The 19,790-nt window shown below is 35.5% G+C and overlaps 1 protein-coding gene across 2 annotated transcripts; it reads left to right on the top strand.

Moving 5' to 3' along the window:
* Positions 1–5,571: 5,571 nt before the first annotated feature.
* On the top strand, positions 5,572–19,381 carry LOC128216926 (uncharacterized). 2 transcript variants are annotated; one of them, XM_052923638.1, is made up of 4 exons: positions 5,572–5,711; positions 12,142–12,189; positions 12,904–13,859; positions 17,628–19,381. In XM_052923638.1, exons 3-4 carry the CDS (start codon positions 12,911–12,913, stop codon positions 18,482–18,484), a joined length of 1,806 nt encoding a protein of 601 aa, XP_052779598.1. In that variant the 5' UTR covers positions 5,572–5,711; positions 12,142–12,189; positions 12,904–12,910; the 3' UTR covers positions 18,485–19,381. The 2 variants fall into 2 exon arrangements, with proteins under 2 accessions (XP_052779598.1, XP_052779599.1); XM_052923639.1 differs by lacking the exon at positions 12,142–12,189 and having other exon boundaries at positions 5,578–5,711.
* The last annotated feature ends 409 nt before the right edge of the window (positions 19,382–19,790 follow it).

The following is a 19,790-nucleotide window of genomic DNA, read 5'->3' as shown; positions in this document are numbered from 1 at the left end:
ACGGACTATTCCGATAGAATGGTGTAAGGATTTGTCTCAAATATAAGTACATGATGATCTGGAAGTGCTTTACATTTCAGGTATTAAATATGACTATCACAAACCATAATTCTACGTAATAGTTGGATGGCCTTCAGTAATTTCATAATGATAAGGAATGGGCAGAGCGAACCTAAGCGATAGAGCCGTTCTCAATAAATTAGATTTCATTTAATGTTATCCGACTGACTTAGAATGGAACTCCATTAGCTAATGCAAATTCAACGTGCACTATGAGATTTTTGTTGAAACCTTGTCAATAAAACCGGAAACAGCGACATACCCACAGGTGGCCGTATTCTGACCTTCATCACCTCGCTTACCTGAAAGGCGATACATAGAGAGCAAATGTTTTATTACCAAACACTGATTGAGTCTACGGACGTGTTTACTTTCCTGTCATCGTCTCCCGACGAACATTTGAACAACGTTGAACAAAAATAAAATGTGAAAAAATGCGAGTTATTCTGACGTTTCAAATTTATCTTACTCCTGTGTGAAAATTCTAAAATAAAATTGTATTATGTTTGTTTCAAGTCGTCTTTTATTAAATTACATGTACTTTTCAATGAAATTTTAATACTTTATGACGCCATTCAGTATAAAATTAAAGAATTTATGGTGCCTTTTATTATAGCGGGGTATTCCGCTAACCTTCATCGGAAAGGTATATTTTTCTCATAAATGATAAAAGCAAGCCTACCACCTTATGTTGATAAATTTTCAGTACATTTAGAAAATATTTCATTTTTGACGGCAAAATTTTGTTTAGGAACGTACCCCATTAAGCTCAGCTATTTTCTAATACACAAATGATATGATCAAATTTCACATTTTATTCCAAAAATAGCACAACAATGGTTGATTAACTTTTTGAAGATTTTACAATAATCATACACTAACAAACATATTTCATCTCATTAGATCAATCACATTTACATTTTTTTATTTAAAATATAATTTGGGGGATAAAACTTCAGTACATTTATTTTATTAATTATGGTGCGTATCTATATTAACAGTACTCTACTATACTTTATTATAAACATATGTCATAAGACATGCTTCACATGTTTTTTTGCATAATTGATACGTTTCTGTGCCAAAGACACAACTTATGAAATTCTGATAATCTTGAACAACTCCTAATAAATCGTATATATTTTAACAAACAATAGACTATGTCAAAATAAAATGCCAGAACAAATATCACATGAGATCAAGACAAATGGAACACATCACCATTAACAATCAGACAAATGAAACACATCACCATTACCAATAAAACAAATTGAACACATCAACATGACAGTCATACGAAGAGAAAATTGTAACATAAAACACCATGCTCGCATAAGGGAGATAATTATATAGTATTACATTCAGAAACAATGAAAACAATTCAACAACAGCCACACAGAAACAAAGAAAGCTATTCGACTTTTAAATGATCCCATGCGGAGACAAGAGGGAGAGCTCTATCTTCAATGTGAACAATTCAACAAGAGTCACTTTCAGAAACAAAGGCAGCTAAATTACATTATCACATTCAGAGACAAGAGGAAAAAGTATATGGTTATACACTCAGCAATAAAGAGAACAATTCAACATGATCACAATCAGAAACAAAAAGAGCTATTCAACACGATCTCACTCAGAAATGTAGGGTACATTTCCACATCATCACACCCGGGGACAAAGCGGAAAATTCAACATGGTTACACTTAGAGACATAGAACAATTTAACATTATCACACTAAGAAAAATACATCGGTATCACACAAAGGGACAAATTACGATTATCACAATCTGAGACAAAGTTTACAATTCAACATGATCAACATCAGAGACAAAGAGGACAACTTAACATTACTACACTCAGAGACAAAGGGAATCATTTAACATGATCACATTCAGAGACAGAGGGACATTTTTAAGTTTTTACACTCACAGTCATAGGGGTATCTTTTAACTGAACATATTAAGGTACAAAAGGAAACATTTAATAGTATCACACTCAGAGACAAAGGTGTACTTCAGCATTATCACATTCATCGACAAAGGGAAATATTTAACAGTAAAACAATCAGAAACAAAGGAGTAATTAAACTCTGAATATACCTAGAGACAAAGGGAAACATTAAGAGACAACGAGGACATTTTAAAATGATCACAATCAGAGACAAACAATGGCCAAGATTACATACCGTACTCAGAGTCAATATAACATTATCACTCTCAGAGAAAGGGAGCCTTTCAACATCATCAAACTTTGAGACAAAAGGCACATTTCAATATAATAATATTCAAAGAAAAAACATTAAACATTAACTAGTGAAAATTGCATTTCTAATCAAGAGAGAGAGAACAATTTAACTCAAATCTGATATTCCGAACTAAGGCGACATCGAAACAAAGTGAGATTTAGTGACAAAAAGAGAAACCTTAATATGTTTTAACCCATCATATAACGGAGCATCTCAATATGTTAGCATTCAGAGATAAAAGAGAGACCCCTACATGTGCATTTCATCGTAAAAGAGAACACCTCAACATTGTCACAATAAGAAACAAGGGGCATTTTTCTTTTAATCGGAAATAACACATTGTTATCACATCCAGAAAAAAAAATCAACATCTTTTCAGGTCAATGTGGTGCTTTACCTTAAATCAAATTTAGTATATTATAACCAGCTGGTTCTATGGAAAATATCCGATAAGATAAGATACACTTATGAGCTCTCCATTATGATCCCATGGGCAAGTAGGAAAATATATATAAGCTTTTATGGCAAAACAGTAGGGAAAAGTAGGAGTGGTGGCAACATAAAGTTGGACAAAAAACACTTCTGCACATCAGAATAAGATCATTTTACAAAATAAAATCTTTCTTAAGATTTTTTTGAAATGGCGTCTTCCTATTTCATCAAACCTGTGATTAACGAAGCCTTGAACGACAGTTTAGTTGTTAAAATGTTCATAGCCATCAGGCCAAATGAAATTTTTGGCAAGGATTCAATTGACTATAGATATGAAGCTCATAATCTAAATAGGCAATCGGTAACCAGAGTAGATCATGAATAGAGGTAATAAGATCTACAAAATCAGCATTTACAAAAAAACAGGAAAAATAGGATTTACCAAGTAGAAAATGACTTACATAAGTTGTTTACCATCTTCCAGTTCTAAACTATAAATTGTTTGCTGCTTTCCTCCCAACAACTCGTAGAAGACAAAACAATACAGGAATGTTAGGTTTTAACATAAAGAAAAGGGAACACGGCCTTTTCGAAAAGTAGGAAAAAAGAAGTTTTAAACAACAGACATATTATAATCTGTACATGCTATATTTTACTTCACTAGCCACACATTTATGAAAATCGTCATAAAGACGTAACATCATTTGAAGCATCAAATAAAAAAAATTGGCAATGAAACAATAATAAATTTCAATTAACAAAAAGCATATGTTTACATTGAACCATTTGATATTACAACAATCTCACTGCAAATTAAAGAGTTAAAATATCAACTTGAAGAACTACTTTAAAAAACAAACAGTGAGTATTTAAAAAAGGCAGCATAAGTTAAAATAAATATATTCTTTGAAAAAAATTAAACCTTTGAATATCTATTTTCAGCTACGTCATTAGCAATTATTTTGCGTGAGGGGCCTCCCATGGGTAGCGGCGTAGAAAACACTCTTTTCAAAAAAGGTTTTTTTAGAAAAAAAAACACAAAAAAAACAACTCCTGAATAAGAATTAAGAAACAGAAAATTGTTGATTATAGTATAAGATCGTATATTAAAACGTGACAAAACATACGATCTCACACTGAAATCAATAAAAATCATATATTTATTCGAATTAACTGGGTCATTTATTTTCTTATTAGATGACCACACTTGTATATATTTACATACATATATATCCACATTCATAATGTCAACATTTAAAATATTGTACATACATATGGAATTTGTTTTGTCTAGTATCATATGAACAATTAAAACTAAATACAAATCTTTTCATTAAGATGAAACCATTTAGTTGAAAATCCTAGTCTTTTTTACAGATCGTTTTAACGTATTTATACATTTCTATATTTCCTTCAGCTCACTCTTGTGGGTCAAATTCTGGCTTCCATGTGTCTCTTTTAAGTTCCCGAATTCATACTGTATTAGTTTGGTGTTTTAGCCCGTGGCTTTCATAGCGCCACACTATAGATGGATATGTCACTCTGGCGAGTCAAGTTCTGACTCTCGGCCGTCTCTATTGAGTCCCCGGATGTGTACATATTGTATCGTCTTGGTATTGAAGTCCGCGCCATTAACAGAGCCGCACCAAGGCTGGGCAAATAGACGTTCGACCTCCTCAAGACGTTTTCCCTTGGTTTCCGGTAGCCAGATATAGAGAACTAAGGCCCCAAACACTGTCAGGCCAGCATACAGCAAAAAAGTGCCTGAAATTATTAATTGTATAAAATGCAGCACCTCAACTCTGCCCGGCTCGTAAACAGCATACATATGCCTCAAACAAGTACATTTACGGGTATATCTTTATCTTACAAACAAAATCTAGGAACAATTTATATGGAGGATATATTTGTCAATGGAAATATTATTATTACTATGTCGGTGATGTTTCCAGTGAGGGCTATAAAAGTGATTTCTTTTTTACCAAAACATTGGAAGTTTTCTGGGTTATTTGATCGTTACTGAATTGTAAGAGTGTTTTTGTTAGTGTCATAAATGTGATATCATTGTTACCGAATCGCGTGAATTTTTTTGTGAGAGTTATAAATGTGATGGAGACGAGTGGGTTGAAGATCCAGTTTGTGAATGTTGCCACTGAGATATCTGAACAACGACACCAGAGAGGGTAAATCTCGGAGATGATAGTCCATGGCATTGGACCCATACCTGCATGTAAATCATAAAGTAGTACTTTTTTTATAAGTGTTAAATAACATACTGATACGGTTATCATTATCATCTGCAGACCTTGGGTACATTTGTCAAAGTAGATAGAGACAAACACATCATCTGAATATGTGGTGTACAGTTCAAAATAATTTTTCAGACAAACACATCATCTGCAGATTTTTTATAATTGACAAGGTGTTTTCAGTCACACATCATCTGCATACCTGGTTAATATTGACAAGGTATAATGTATTAAGTCCCGTCTGCAAAGAGTTGCGCAGGGGTCGGTCATATTTGGTAGGCTAAATATGACTGCTAAATAATATAATTTTCTCTAGAACAAGCATAAGGGAAATATACACTTAAATGTACCATAGGATTCATAAGGATTAACGGAGGTGCTAAAACTTTAACATATGCCTTTAAAACCAGATTTTGTAATCGAATCAATCGGCAATAAATAGCGGACCATGATATACCAGGATTTATCATCTGATCTTATTGATCACGCAGCCCGGTATCAACATAACCCGGGTACCGGATACCGTGTTTTAGCACCAACCATGATAACCTCCCTTATTTCTTATCAAGGAAGTAACTACTTTCGTTTTGGAAGACGCCTGAAATTCGTTGACTATCCAAACTGCAACTATTTAAATAATACAACCACCTGTTAAAGTAATGAGTTGTGTTCTTAAGATATTCGAGTAACTATCGGAAGGGACTTTCTTCAACAGTCAACAAAAGTAAGTATAAAATAGTATTATTTCGGGTGGTGATTTAACCCGGTATCCGGTATCAATATTGGGAAAATCCTGTATCTCAGTTTATGATACCTGATTATGTCGACATCGGGTGTTTCGTCATAGTCGATACTGGTAAATATAATATTCTCTCAAGAAATCCCGGTATCGATAGGGCCGGTATCAATGTCCACAATAAACAGCTATGACTTTGAATATCTTAAAAAACAACAGAAAACAGATTTTGATTTCAAGAACGAAAAATAGTATAATTAACATGCATTAGTAGGTTGACAGTCACCTTAAAATTACACACTTTTATCAAGCTGTAAATCTTAAATACAATATATTATATTTCAATAGTAATTGTCTTTTAATTCTAGTGTGATATTTGGCAGGGACTGGGCTTTTTCACCAAAAATTGTGAAGAGGCCTAGCCTTTTCATTTTGGGAAAATTAAACGCGTGAAATTCTGCAAATTGGGAAATTTAAATGCGTAAACGTCTCAAAATGGATAATTCCACATATGAGGATTGAAGACACCTTTTAAACACGGGTCAAGGTATCCATATGAAACACTCCACAGGGTCAAGTTTGAAAGGTCTAAAATGTATGGACTTCCAATTGATACGCATGTAGATCTTACTGGGGAGAAATCATGTCTTTGACTTCACTTTTATAACATGACGCAATGACAAGACAGGGGGAGAGACAAGTTTTAACCTTCATAGTGTTGATTCTAAATCGAGTTAAAGAATTGATAACAATATACGGACTAATTGGTCCTCAAATAACGTTTAAATTATACAGAATTCTTCTTATGTTAACTAAAAAAGATAAAAAGAATTTGCTCGAACAGAATAAATTATTATTGTACATTTTTGAAGTAAGATCTTCCTTTTTGGGAAAAATATCTGGCAATTGTGAAAAAAAATATCTGGAAATTGGACAAATATGCAATTTTTCCCAATTGTGAAGTAGCCTAATTTCGGCCCCTAGCAAAGAAGGTGAAAAAGCCCTAGTTGGGGAATAGATTTGGAAAGAAATAATTCATTTTAATGAACACCCAGTGTGTGTTGATCTTTAAAAGTTAAAGTGGAATAGGTCTTATATGTATGCAAAATCGTATACAATAAATTTGCAATTCTGTTGTCTACATGCCTTAAAACATGTCTTTGCTAGTGTATGTGTTGTTATGGCAATGGGCTTGTAATGCTTAGATCAAAATAAATAGTCTGTTCTGGTCTGATTTCAAATATAACAGCAACAAAATGCCTATCTGAGAAAGGTTCTGTTCATTCCAAATATGAGGAAATTATAAGTACAGTGAAACGGTTGAGAATGTATACATCTTATAATATTTTAACTTCAGGTATATGCGGCATGATAACTCCCCGCTGTGCATCCCTTGTTTATTGCACTTGTCTCACAGCATGGGGCCATTTTCCTGTGTATCTGTTAATTGGTACATGGCATTTTAAAGTTGACACTTTCAGACTAGATAATCTCATTGTCCGACTTATATATATCAAATTATTGTATAAACAATATACATAACTAAATGAATTAATCAGAGTTATAAACAAATACGAGTAAATATTTTAACACTCGTAAGTGTTTTAATATTAATAAATATACAATTATGATCTGACGTTTACGGGCTCTGAAGTAATCAGTTATACTGACCCATGAAAGAACTTGTCATAAAAGACTAATCAAAGGGCTAATTGGTTTTTCTTATTGCTGCCTTAAACCCTATGTCATTTGTGGTTTCATTCAAAAATGCCGTTCCGAAAACTACTTCACAACATGCCTTGTTTTCGATGCACAAATTTCTCCCTATAGAAATATACGAATACATCAAGAAATGAAATATTGTGTAATTTAAATCGTGTGACTGTACATAATTGTAACAGAACACTTTCTCGTTTAGTATTTCCAAAATACATAGAACTAAGAAAAACTCAAAGCAACATATTTTGTACTGAATAAAAAAAGACACTTTAATCATATAAAATTCTTTATAATATTAATAGCATTATTTAAGTGCTAACTGCTATAATTTTAAAAACAATTCGGTGTAGCATAATATTTTATTAAAACATTTTCTTCAGATTTAAAAAGAAATCAGAACTTTCTATAATAAAGTGGTATATATGCAAAATAAATATTGCTATAAACATTTTATTGTTTGATGCAATTAAAAAATGGAATGAACATCCCGACACTGGCGCTCACACATTCATTAATTGGCAACACGTGTGACACGTGTCATAAAGGGCTTCATATCACCATTAGTTTATGTTAGAGTAACTTGAAAATGGCACAATTTATGATTCCGGATTATGTTGGTACCAGGTTTAACGTCACAGTCGATACCGGGTAATATATAATACTCTCTTCAGAAATCCCGGTATCGATAGGCCTGGTATCAATGTCACTGGACTTAGAAAGACTTTCATTTATTCCGACATTTTTATGTTTCCATGTTGCCAACAGTTTGCCGTACCAAAAAACTTACAAGGAATCCTGGCCTTTGTTTGGACTAAGTTTTAGGGCAGGTTTAAGTTTTAGTCCAAGTTGGGATTTTCACTTATAAGTCCAATACCATTCATTCAATTGACTTAATACTTCACACAGTTGTTCAGAGCCATTACATAAGGAGGTAAGATAACTCCATGGGCCGTATTCAATAAGCATCTTAATAATATTTTTCAACTAAGTGAAAAATTGCCATTTTTTCTAATTTGAATTTTAAGAAAACGAACAATGTTTGTACAACAAAATATGAAAATAAGCAAGAAAATGGTCTAAACAATATATGCATATAAATCTGATGACAAGTAGCGGGTATTTAAAATAATCTTTGTCAAAAGTTACGAATTCTCACTTAGTCGAAAATATTAACTAAGATGCTTATTGAATACGGCCCCATATTATCTTTTATTCAAATTATGGCACCTGATTGACTATGGAACTTAAGTTAAAGTTTTAGGGCATGTTGGGGTATCTATTAATAACTTCTATACCTTTCATTCAATTGACTTTATACTTCACAAAATTGTTCAGAACCATCACACAATGAGGTTACATTATACCATATTATCCTTAATACAAGTAATTGCCCCTGCTTGACTTAGGTCAAAGTTTAAGGGCAAGTTAAAGTTAAGGGCAAGTTGGGATTTTAATAAAAAAAACTTCTACACCTTTCATTTAATGCACTTAATAAAATTCAAAATTATTGACGACCATCTTACAACAAGAAAAATAACTCCATTTTAACCCTAAATTGATTTTTTTATTTTTTTTTATTTTAATTTCCTTCTAAAAACACATGTTTATATTCTTAACCACTTTTTCATAAAGGGAAAACAAGTTATTTGAATGTCTTGCGTCATTGTTCGGGCGGGCTGGTGGGAGGGCAGCATCAAAGGCATCTGATGTATCGAACAATTTTAGCTAGGGTTGACATGAAGAGACGAAACTTGGTATATACGAAGAGACCTTTTATGGGAATGCTTTTGAGGCCCCTACGATTGAGGTCAAGGTAACTATTAATAGAAAAAGGGTTGGTATTGAAAAACTTAAGTAAGGGTCTACATATTGTGACCAAACATGGTGTATAGGAAGAGTGTATAGAGACCTTTTCTGAGATTGTGTTTTGGGCCCCGAGATCTCTGGTCTAGGTCAAGGTCACTAATGTTAAAAAAGAAACATGGTAAGTACTGAATAATCAAGTAAGGGTTGACAACGTGTGACCAAACTTGGTATATAGGACAAGTTTATGCAGAGCTTTCATGGTTTGCCTTTTGGGCCCCTAGGGTCAAGGTCACTGTTACTAAAAATAGATTACAGTTTCAGTTATGGTTGACATTTTACCCGGGGTTGGCTGGACCGAAAGTCAAAGTCCAGGCTATTCCCTGGACCTGGGGGGGGGGCGTGGTTACAATTGACTGGTGCATTACAATTGGGACGTAAAGACATACATCCCCTATGATTGCCTTTATTCCTCTATTTCAGAGTCTCAATTTGCAGTTGTCCGCTCTCTGCAACTTTGATCGATCTTTCCACATTATACGATACTGTAAATAACAATGTCTCAATTATGATTCATAATTGATAACAAAATGTTCTTTTTAAATTTGTCTACAATGGAAGCAGATAAATTAATCGTTCAAACCCAACCAAATCATCAATGTAATACTTTGCTTTTGTGTGCACATGCTACCTAAATGTAGATTTTAATCAAACTGATAAAACAACAAAGAGAACTAGTCACGAAAATATGTTACACGAATTCCTTTCAACATATTTACTCGAAATGAAAGTATTAATATCACTTTTGAGAATAAAACTATAGATTTACGAAATAGTACTATAAAAATTTCTTATATTCATACGTTTAACAACGATTCAAAGATTACTTACCATTGATAAATACCAAAAGTATGATTTGACTTGCATCATCTTTTTGAAATGGCACAAATACCGCAGTGAATATATAACTAAATAATTTCGTAGATAAAAATCAAATAAACATGAACTGAATCTATTAATTACAGAATAAATTAAAAAATAACCATAAAACTTAAATTGGTTTTATTATTTAATGATAATGAATTTAAATATTTATTAATCGCCAGGGGAAATTACTGCTAGTGAAAGTTGCAACATATGCATTGCTCTCCCTTGAAGCAATACCGAGTATACATCGGGCCAATATCGGACCGATATCGACATATTTATAAAATGGTTTTTGTCCATAAAAAACAAAAGCTATTGTTTATGTTATAATGTTTAAACATTCGAATTTAAATCATATAGTAGTATTACAAATACAATGTTTCAGTCAATATGCCCATACCGGGCCGATGTGGGGCCGATATCGGCAAACACTGGCCGATATGCCGATATTCAGCCGACATCGGCCCGATATGGTCATGTTTGCTGGGGAGTTACTTGTCAGGCAGCGTGCCCGAGGGTCGGATTTTTCGATCCGGACCGGAGACATGATTAATATTTTTTCTTGCATACCTAAAATAATAAATTTGTTGAAAAATTGACGTAGAAAACGCACTTTTGTACATTTCACCAAAAAGCGCGTGCGACATTGTGTACTGACGTCACAAAGCGCAGTAATTTTAAATCAAGTGCTATCGACCTCAAATAGTTTCTTTAAAATTGCGCTTTTACGATTATTTATTTTCAATTTTAATTTTAAGTATTATATACCTATATTTTTGATTACGCTTTATTGAAGTTGCATAACTTTTCATAAACCATACAATAAAAGAAATAAGAAGTGGCGCGTTGTTGCGCGTGACTCATCTTACATGGGGGTGTTAGATGAGTTATTCCAGCACCGGTCACATGACCGGAATCACACATCAAGTATGCAAGAAAATAAATTAAGTACGAAAATAAACAAGACCAATCACAGAAGTGATGAATACCGCACGACGCCTACACACAGGATGGTATTACATATACTTGAATCAGGCAAATATTGAATGTAACAATAGTGATATATCCTTAAATATAATAATATGAAGCTCAGGTATCAATTCTTATTTTCAACGCGATCAATCCTAAATATTCAACATAGGAGGAATTTTAATTCTGCAAATATGCTAGAATTATATTAACTAATAAGCTCTAACTTAAATAATTGATAAAGATTACCATTGATAAATTTCTTCTAAATCACGTGAAAATTAAGTTAATGACATCGTTATGAAATGGACATGAAAGCGAGCCAAACGTATACAAGTTGCGACGAGTGCGATTAATATCTTGTCGTACTTTACCTCGTTAAGTGTAAGCTAATGTAGATCTAACAATTGAAAATGCATATACGGGATGGATGCAGTGCCCGGAAAGAAGGCACCCCAGGCTTCCAGATCAGCTTCTGGCTTCTCGTTCAGCAAAACGCTTACAGCAAATAATCATCGGCATATTGCTATCATTTAGTTCGAACGTGATTTTTTATTTCGGTTTTCGCTGGGTTGGTCTTATTAAGTTTGCTTAATATGTCGCTTATGATTATACTTCTCTAGAGATTAAGCGTAAGGGAAAAAAAAACACTTAATGTATCATATGATTAAAAATGGTTAACGGGTGGTGATACCTTGAAATATGCTTATATAACCATGGTTCGTTATACGATAACCATTACTTCAATAGGCAATAAATTACGGATCATGTTTTAATTGATTATTTGATGTCATTTATCACGCAGCCCGGTATCAACTCAATCCCGGTACCGGATATCGGGTTCTAGCACCAGCTATGATAACATTTCTTATCAAGAAATTACTACTTTCGTTTTTGAAGACGCCTATAATTCGTTGACTCTATCTCTTTCTCTCCAAACATTAAATATTAAAATCATAGAAGACAACCACTTATGAAATTAGTGATTTGTGTACTTCAGATATTCGAGCGACTATCGGAAAGGACTTGCTTTCAAGCGTTAACAAAGGTTAGTTTAAAATAGTATTTTTATAGGGGGCGGTGCCAGGATTTAAAGATAGTGAGTGCCCACTTGAGGTAGCCACACTAGGTGGCGTTCAGAAAGACTTTTATTTTATTGCGACATTTTTATGTTCCCATGTTGCCACCAGTTTGCCGAAACAGAAAAGCTTAAAAAGAATCATGGCCTTTGTATGGATTAACAACTGGGGGCACAAATAAGAACGCGCAGCTCACTCAGAAACGAATTCATACATGTACATATGCGCCAAATATACCTTCAGCTTGAAATAGTGCATTCTTTCGAGATATTTGCACATTTTCTCCACTGTATTTCAACCATGGTCAGTTGTAAAATTTGATTGCGGGGTTGTGTGGTTGACAGCAAAAATCACAAGCACAAGCTCCTGGGTGGGAGCGCACCGATCGCATGCCCACTTAATTTGGCAATGCTTTTAATTTTTTAATATAGGAGAAAAAGATAATAAAATATGGCTAAAATGCACCATTTCACTTAGAAATTATTATTTAACTTTCTTGGTGGAGTACCTCCAACTCACGTCAAAAAATAATTCAAATGAATTCGGTTCTAAGCGAGGCGCATGTCAAAATGTTACGCCCCTTTATTACGCCGCCTGGAACGTCAATTCCTGGATCAGCTCCTTTAAATCGTTTCGAACTTAGTAAACCGAGTGTATATTTGACAATCAAGTTATGATTTTAGACTCAAGATGGATGCAGTCTCAGGGAAAATGGCACCCATGGGAACAGGATCGGTCTCTGACCATACTTTCTGCCAGCCATGCGCGAACGATGACAAGACCATCCCTCCTGATGTCTTCTGTACCGTCTGCAAGGAGTTCCTGTGTTCCAACTGTGCCCGAGTACACAGGAACATGAAGTTTACCAAAAGCCACCCTCTTCAGGACAAGAGTACCATGCCTTCTTCACTCCAACCAGAGAGTGAGAATAAGCATTTTACGGAAACATGTCAACGCCATGCCGAAGAGTTCATAAAATACTTTTGTCCGAATCACGAGACACTTCTGTGTGGAGACTGCTTGGCTGAGAAAGAACACAGCTCATGCACTATTGAAAGGATTTCTCAAGTGGCAAAGCGGTACAAGGAGGGCCCAAAATACAACGGTCTGAAGGCAGGACTTGTCCAGGTGGTCAATGACATCGGCAACCTTTCAGACAACATACAAGCGAGCATGAAATATATTGATGAAGAGAGCTTTACAAATATCAATGCACTTCGAAAGTTCAGGAATGATATCAACCAATACCTGGATAAGAGGGAACAAGAGTTACTGGAAGAAATTGAGCAGAAGAAACAAAAATCACAAAGCCTGTTGAGTGAACTAAAATCAAATTGCCAAGACATACAAGCTGCCACTGAGAAGCTCAAGGCTGAGCTACAAGCCAAGGAGGTCAACAGTAACCAGTTGTTCATATCTGGAACAAGGGCAATTAAGGAGTTAGTCGGTTTTCAGTCAGCCCTTAAAGACATCAGAGGTAAAAATAGTGTGTCATACTTCAAGTTCACAAGGGACCCCACCACAGAACAGCTGCTGGCTTCATGCACAGCAATTGGCAGAGTGGACCAGGTGGCGTCAGATTTGGCAGACCAGGTGGCGTCAGATCTGGCAGACCAGCAGACAAAACCTCAGGTGTCAGGTAAGCAACGCAAAGCAGTTATTTCACAATTAGGTTTCATGTTTTATTTAAATCTTTTATTTTACGCCATGTGACTTTATTGCCCTCCATTCTCCACGTCACTTGGGATTTATATAATTTCCTTTAAAACAGAAGTTAATCCAGAATCGGAAGCGTGTGCTTGAACGTGTGTGTGTGTTCATGTGTTTTGTGCCTGTGAGTGTTCTATGTGTTCTGTTTAATATTGAATTACCTATCTGCAGTGTAAAGTAAACAGCGTATGTCTTGGTATGACCTCAAAATGCGTTATTTTCAAACACTGCATCAATTCACTTTATTTCCGTTTTTCAGACTATTTTAAGAAGGTATAAACATTTATTAATGGTACAGCGTTGTCATCATAGGTAGCAGTATCGGTCAGAGATTATTTCATATATTTATATCTATTATTAAAAGGTCCCTGTATTATATTATAGCTAGCATAGGCGGCAGTTTCAGTCACAGATTTATTATATTTGTTATATATATTAGGGATGGCAACGAGTACCCGAGTAGTCGAGTACTAGATCAATCAACAGAGTACCCGAATACCAAATCACTACTCGAGTACACAGTATACTTTTTTATGACTGATGGGTACTTCCCTCTATGGTTAAACTGTTTGCATCCCTGACTGATACTACACCCTATGGTCACACTGTATACTTCTCTGACTGAAACTGGTTCTTATGCATAACTTAACACTATTTCTCTGACTGATTCTGACCCCTATGGTTTAACCATATACCTTTCTGGCTAATGTTACACCTTATATTTCTCTGTGTGATAGTTTCCCCTGAGGTTACACCGTATTCTTCTCTGCCTAGATACTATCTCATCTGGTTACACCATATACCTCTCTGACTGATACTAAATTGTTGTGGTTACACCGTATTTTTCTCTGATAAAATATTTTCCAAGTGGTTACAACGTATACTTCCCTGACTAATACTTACCACCATGGTTACCCCGTATTTATCTCTCACCGATAATGCCGCCTATGGTTACACCGTAGTCTTCTCGGACTGATACTGCCCCTGTGATCTCACTTTATACTTCTCTGAGTGATACTGCCCCCTATGGTCACACAGACCAGCAGACAAAACCTCAGGTGTCAGGTAAGCAACGCAAAGCAGTTATTTCACAATTAGGTTTCATGTTTTATTTAAATCCTTTATTTTACGCCATGTGACTTTATTGCCCTCCATTCTCCATGTCACTTGGGATTTATATAATTTCCTTTAAAACAGAAGTTAATCCAGAATCGGAAGCGTGTGCTTGAACGTGTGTGTGTGTTCATGTGTTTTGTGCCTGTGAGTGTTCTATGTGTTCTGTTTAATATTGAATTACTTATCTGCAGTGTAAAGTAAACAGCGTATGTCTTGGTATGACCTCAAAATGCGTTATTTTCAAACACTGCATCAATTTACTTTATTTCCGTTTTTCAGACTATTTTAAGAAGGTATAAACATTTATTAATGGTACAGCGTTGTCATCATAGGTAGCAGTATCAGTCAGAGATTATTTCATATATATATCTATTATTAAAAGGTCTCTGTATTATATTATAGCTAGCATAGGCGGCAGTTTCAGTCACAGATTTATTATATTTGTTAAATATATTAGGGATGGCAACGAGTTCCCGAGTAGTCGAGTACTAGATCAATCAACAGAGTACCCGAGTACCAAATCACTACTCGAGTACACAGTATACTTTTATGATTGATGGGTACTTCCCTCTATGGTTAAACTGTTTGTATCCCTGACTGATACTACACCCTATGGTCACACTGTGTACTTCTCTGACTGAAACTGGTTCTTATGCATAACTTACACTAATTCGCTGACTGATTCTGACCCCTATGGTTTAACCATATACCTTTCTGGCTAATGTTACACCTTATATTTCTCTGTGTGATAGTATCCTCTGAGGTTACACCGTATTCTTCTCTGCCTAGATACTATCTCATCTGGTTACACCATATACCTCTCTGACTGATACTAAATTGTTGTGGTTACACCGTATTTTTCTCTGATAAAATATTTTCCAAGTGGTTACAACGTATACTTCCCTGACTAATACTTACCCCCATGGTTACCCCGTATTTATCTCTCACCGATAATGCCGCCTATGGTTACACCGTAGTCTTCTCGGACTGATACTGCCCCTGTGATCTCACTTTATACTTCTCTGAGTGATACTGCCCCCTATGGTCACACCGTATTCTTCTCTGAATGAAACTGCCCCCTATGGTTACACCGTATTCTTCGCGGACTGGTACTGTCCCTGTGGTAACACTTTATACTTCCCTGAGTGATACTACACCCTATGGTCACACAGTATACTTCCTCCGACTGATACTGCCCCTGTGGTACACTGTATACTTTCTCTGACTGATACTGACCCTATGGTCACACTGTATACTTCCTCTGACTGATACTTCCCCTATGGTACACCGTTTACTTTCTCTGACTGATACTGCCCCTATGGTCACACAGTATACTTCCTCCGACTGATACTGCCCCTGTGGTACACCGTATACTTTCTCTGACTGATACTGACCCTATGGTCACACTGTATACTTTCTCTGACTGATACTGACCCTATGGTCACACAGTATACTTCCTCCGACTGATACTGCCCCTGTGGTACACCGTATACTTTCTCTGACTGATACTGACCCTATGGTCACACTGTATACTTCCTCTGACTGATACTGCCCCTGTGGTACACCGTATACTTTCTCTGACTGATACTGCCCCTATGGTCACACTGTATACTTCCTCTGACTGATACTGCCCCTATGGCCACTTTGTATACTTTCGCTGACTGAAACTACACCCTATGATCACACTGTAGACTTCTCTGACTGATACTGCCCCCTATGGTTACACTGTAACTTCTCTGACTGATACTGTTTCCTATGGTTAGACCGTATACTTCTCTGAATGATACTGCCCCCTATGGTTACACAGTGAACTTCTCTGACTGATACTGCTCCATATTGTTACACCGTACAGTGATGCTGCCCCCTATGCTGGATGTTTATTCATAAAAATAACCTTAGGACTTGTTTGTGATTAATATCCAAATAAGAGAGGCATGAAGTATTTTAGTGTCAGTATGATCACTACTTGTGTGTTATGACAAAGCAGGTGATTATCATTAAAAATAACGGGCGAAAATAAGAAGGGCGGGAAACTGGAAACGAACTGGGGGGCTTTTACATCTTATTGGGTGTTTCACAAACTATGACACCAAGATTTTGCAAAGTATTTACTGTAATAATCTTTTGATTTCATTCAAATTTAAAGTGTGTTTATATACATTTACGTATTCAAAATGGAGGATTAATTTAAACACACTTTTGAGTATGATTTTTCTAATGCCATTTGAGTTAACAACCCTCTTTTATCACCAAAACTAAGTTATAAGTTTCAGATATATATGAAAAACACAACACGCGGCATTTGTAGTTTATCATATTGATTATGTTTTAACAATTTACTTAGTTCATATTTGAAAACAATTCAAGACAATTTATTATTAGCTTTGTAAACATGCTCATGCTTTATTTCTTATATTGCTTCATACATGCACTTTCTGTCAAGGTCATAGACACATCTATTGATAGATGCGTTTAATATGAACAGATCTCAGTTTGCTAAATGTTGAAGACAAGCGAAGCGGACATAAGTAAACTCCAGTGCAAGTTGTTGTTCATCAAAAGTTTTATTTTGATATTTCAGCCTTAAACCAGAGCCGTGCAGACCTAAGCCAGTCCCAGTTTAGTAAGCTGCCTGACGTCCCAGTAAAGGCATCAAGTGACACCTGTAACTGCTTCCTGTTCAGTGTGGCCCTCCTGCCAGGGGACAGGCTACTGCTGTCCGATTGCTACAATTGCTCATTAAAGCTGGTTGACACCACGAATAACAAGCTGGTGTCTCAGGTGAATCTGCCAGGTGCGCCGTGGGGCCTGTGCCTTTTGCCCGGGGATAGGGCAGCCGTCACTCTGCCTTGGGAGAAGAAGATACAGTTCGTTTCTACTCAGGAAAATGTCACGCTACAGGATGTTGTTAAAGTGGATGGACTATGTCATGGAATAGATTTCTGTGATGACAACTTGATAGTGTCCTTCTCCTCCCCAGGTAAGATTGTTTTGATGGACATGAAGGGAAAAGTGAAGACGAGTGTTGACAAAGACAGCAGTGGAAAACCTTTGTTTCTGTATCCGTCGTATCTGACAGTGACTAGGGAGAGCCAAACTAACGTCGTATATGTCACAGACGGGAACACCAACACCATAACCAAGCTGAGCATGTCACTCGAGGTGCTCCAGACCTACCAAGACCCGATACTGAGATCACCACAAGGTCTAACAGCCGTCGCAAACAACCAGCTACTCGTGTGTGGGAGGGACAGTCACAACATCCTGTTTCTGGACACGCACACCGGCAGGATAACCCAACTGCTTGGGAAAGAAGAGGGGATAGAGTGGCCGTACAGTGTGGCTTACTGCCCACAAAAGAAAATGGTGTTTGTAACATGCTGCAATGGCAGAATACCTGAATTGGACAACTTCGTGAAAGTCTTCAAAGTTGTGTAACAATTAAAATTATTCATTTCAAATATTGTATAATTATGTCTTTGTGAAAATTCAAACGTTTTCAATTTTAAAGTTGTAGTTTATTAATAAAATAATGGTAATTCTGTTATATTTTATATGCCACAAAGTGCGGCTTACTATTTACAGAAAAATATGATGTTTGTCACTCGCAGTCATCGCAATAGACCTGAACTTGAAAATTTCGTGAAAATATTCATCTTAGTACAGGTTATTATCAAGTCGTCATCTAAATGTGAATGTAATCTATATACCCTGTGTGAACTAATTGTAGCAATGCAATGTATCGTACCATACTGACAGTATGCTCATAAATTCTGTATATATTCTAATCAAATCCACGTTGAAAGGTTTGACTGAAAATTTGACGTTTGAATTATGTTGGCTTCTAATAGTTTTCAAACGTGACAGGTCGTGTAATATTCTGTTATAAGAAATGAGTATTTGTATTGTATTTTAAGTTGAAGTGTAAGTAGCTGATTGTGTTTGAAATATACCCACACAATGGCTTATTTCCGTATGAGAACGAATTAAGACATTGTTTTACTGTCGCCAAATTTGATTTTAAGCAAAAAATGAATTCACGTGCGAACGGTCTACGGCCCCCAAAATGATAATCGATAATCGACCGGGGCCGCAAAACTGATAATCGCTGAGTCATGCAAAACCCTTAAGTGATTATATTGAAATTTCACGTACCTATCCTCATACATTGCTTGAATAATTTATAAACATTGACCTAAGTGTGATTGTTTTCACAAATATGATAATAATATTTATACAGACATTTACTACTTGTTTCCTTATAATGATTAATCAAATTTTACTAGATGCCAAACGACTGTGTAAATTATGTAATGTAATAAACTATTTAAAGGAACTCGCTCATATTTATGGACCCAAAATAGTTTCCAAGTAATTCATTTGAAATGACTTATATCATAACTAGTTTATTTTTTGATACCGAAATTGCAGCAAACAAATATAATAAAAAAAAAAAAATGGTCACGCTGGTAGAGCCAAAAAATAAAATATAACCGATATATTAATTCTTCGACCACTGGGACTCATACTTGGAATTATACGCAAATCTCTGGATATTCTAACCTTTCTTATATACATTGAAAGTATCACGTGATAATATCATTCAACCCATATCACTACAGTCTTTTGCTGATTTTAGCATATATTAACATTTGTCAAAGGGGTGCAGCTGTCTTAGTTTTAAACTCCTGATGAGTTGACATAATCATATTCGTATTTAAAATAAAATCCGGAAAAGTGCATT

Source organism: Mya arenaria, chromosome 14 (genome assembly GCF_026914265.1).
Source record: "Mya arenaria isolate MELC-2E11 chromosome 14, ASM2691426v1".
NCBI lineage: Eukaryota > Metazoa > Mollusca > Bivalvia > Myida > Myidae > Mya > Mya arenaria.
Note: the sequence above shows the minus strand (reverse complement) of the source record. Positions and strands in the feature narration are given on the sequence as shown.

Bases quoted from the DNA above. Each gene is read 5' to 3' on its own strand.
- LOC128216926 (XM_052923638.1), top strand. From the start codon at position 12,911: ATGGATGCAGTCTCAGGGAAAATGGCACCCATGGGAACAGGATCGGTC. The intron at 13,860-17,627 runs GTAAGCAACGCA...TTGATATTTCAG, and splicing joins GACAAAACCTCAGGTGTCAG to CCTTAAACCAGAGCCGTGCA.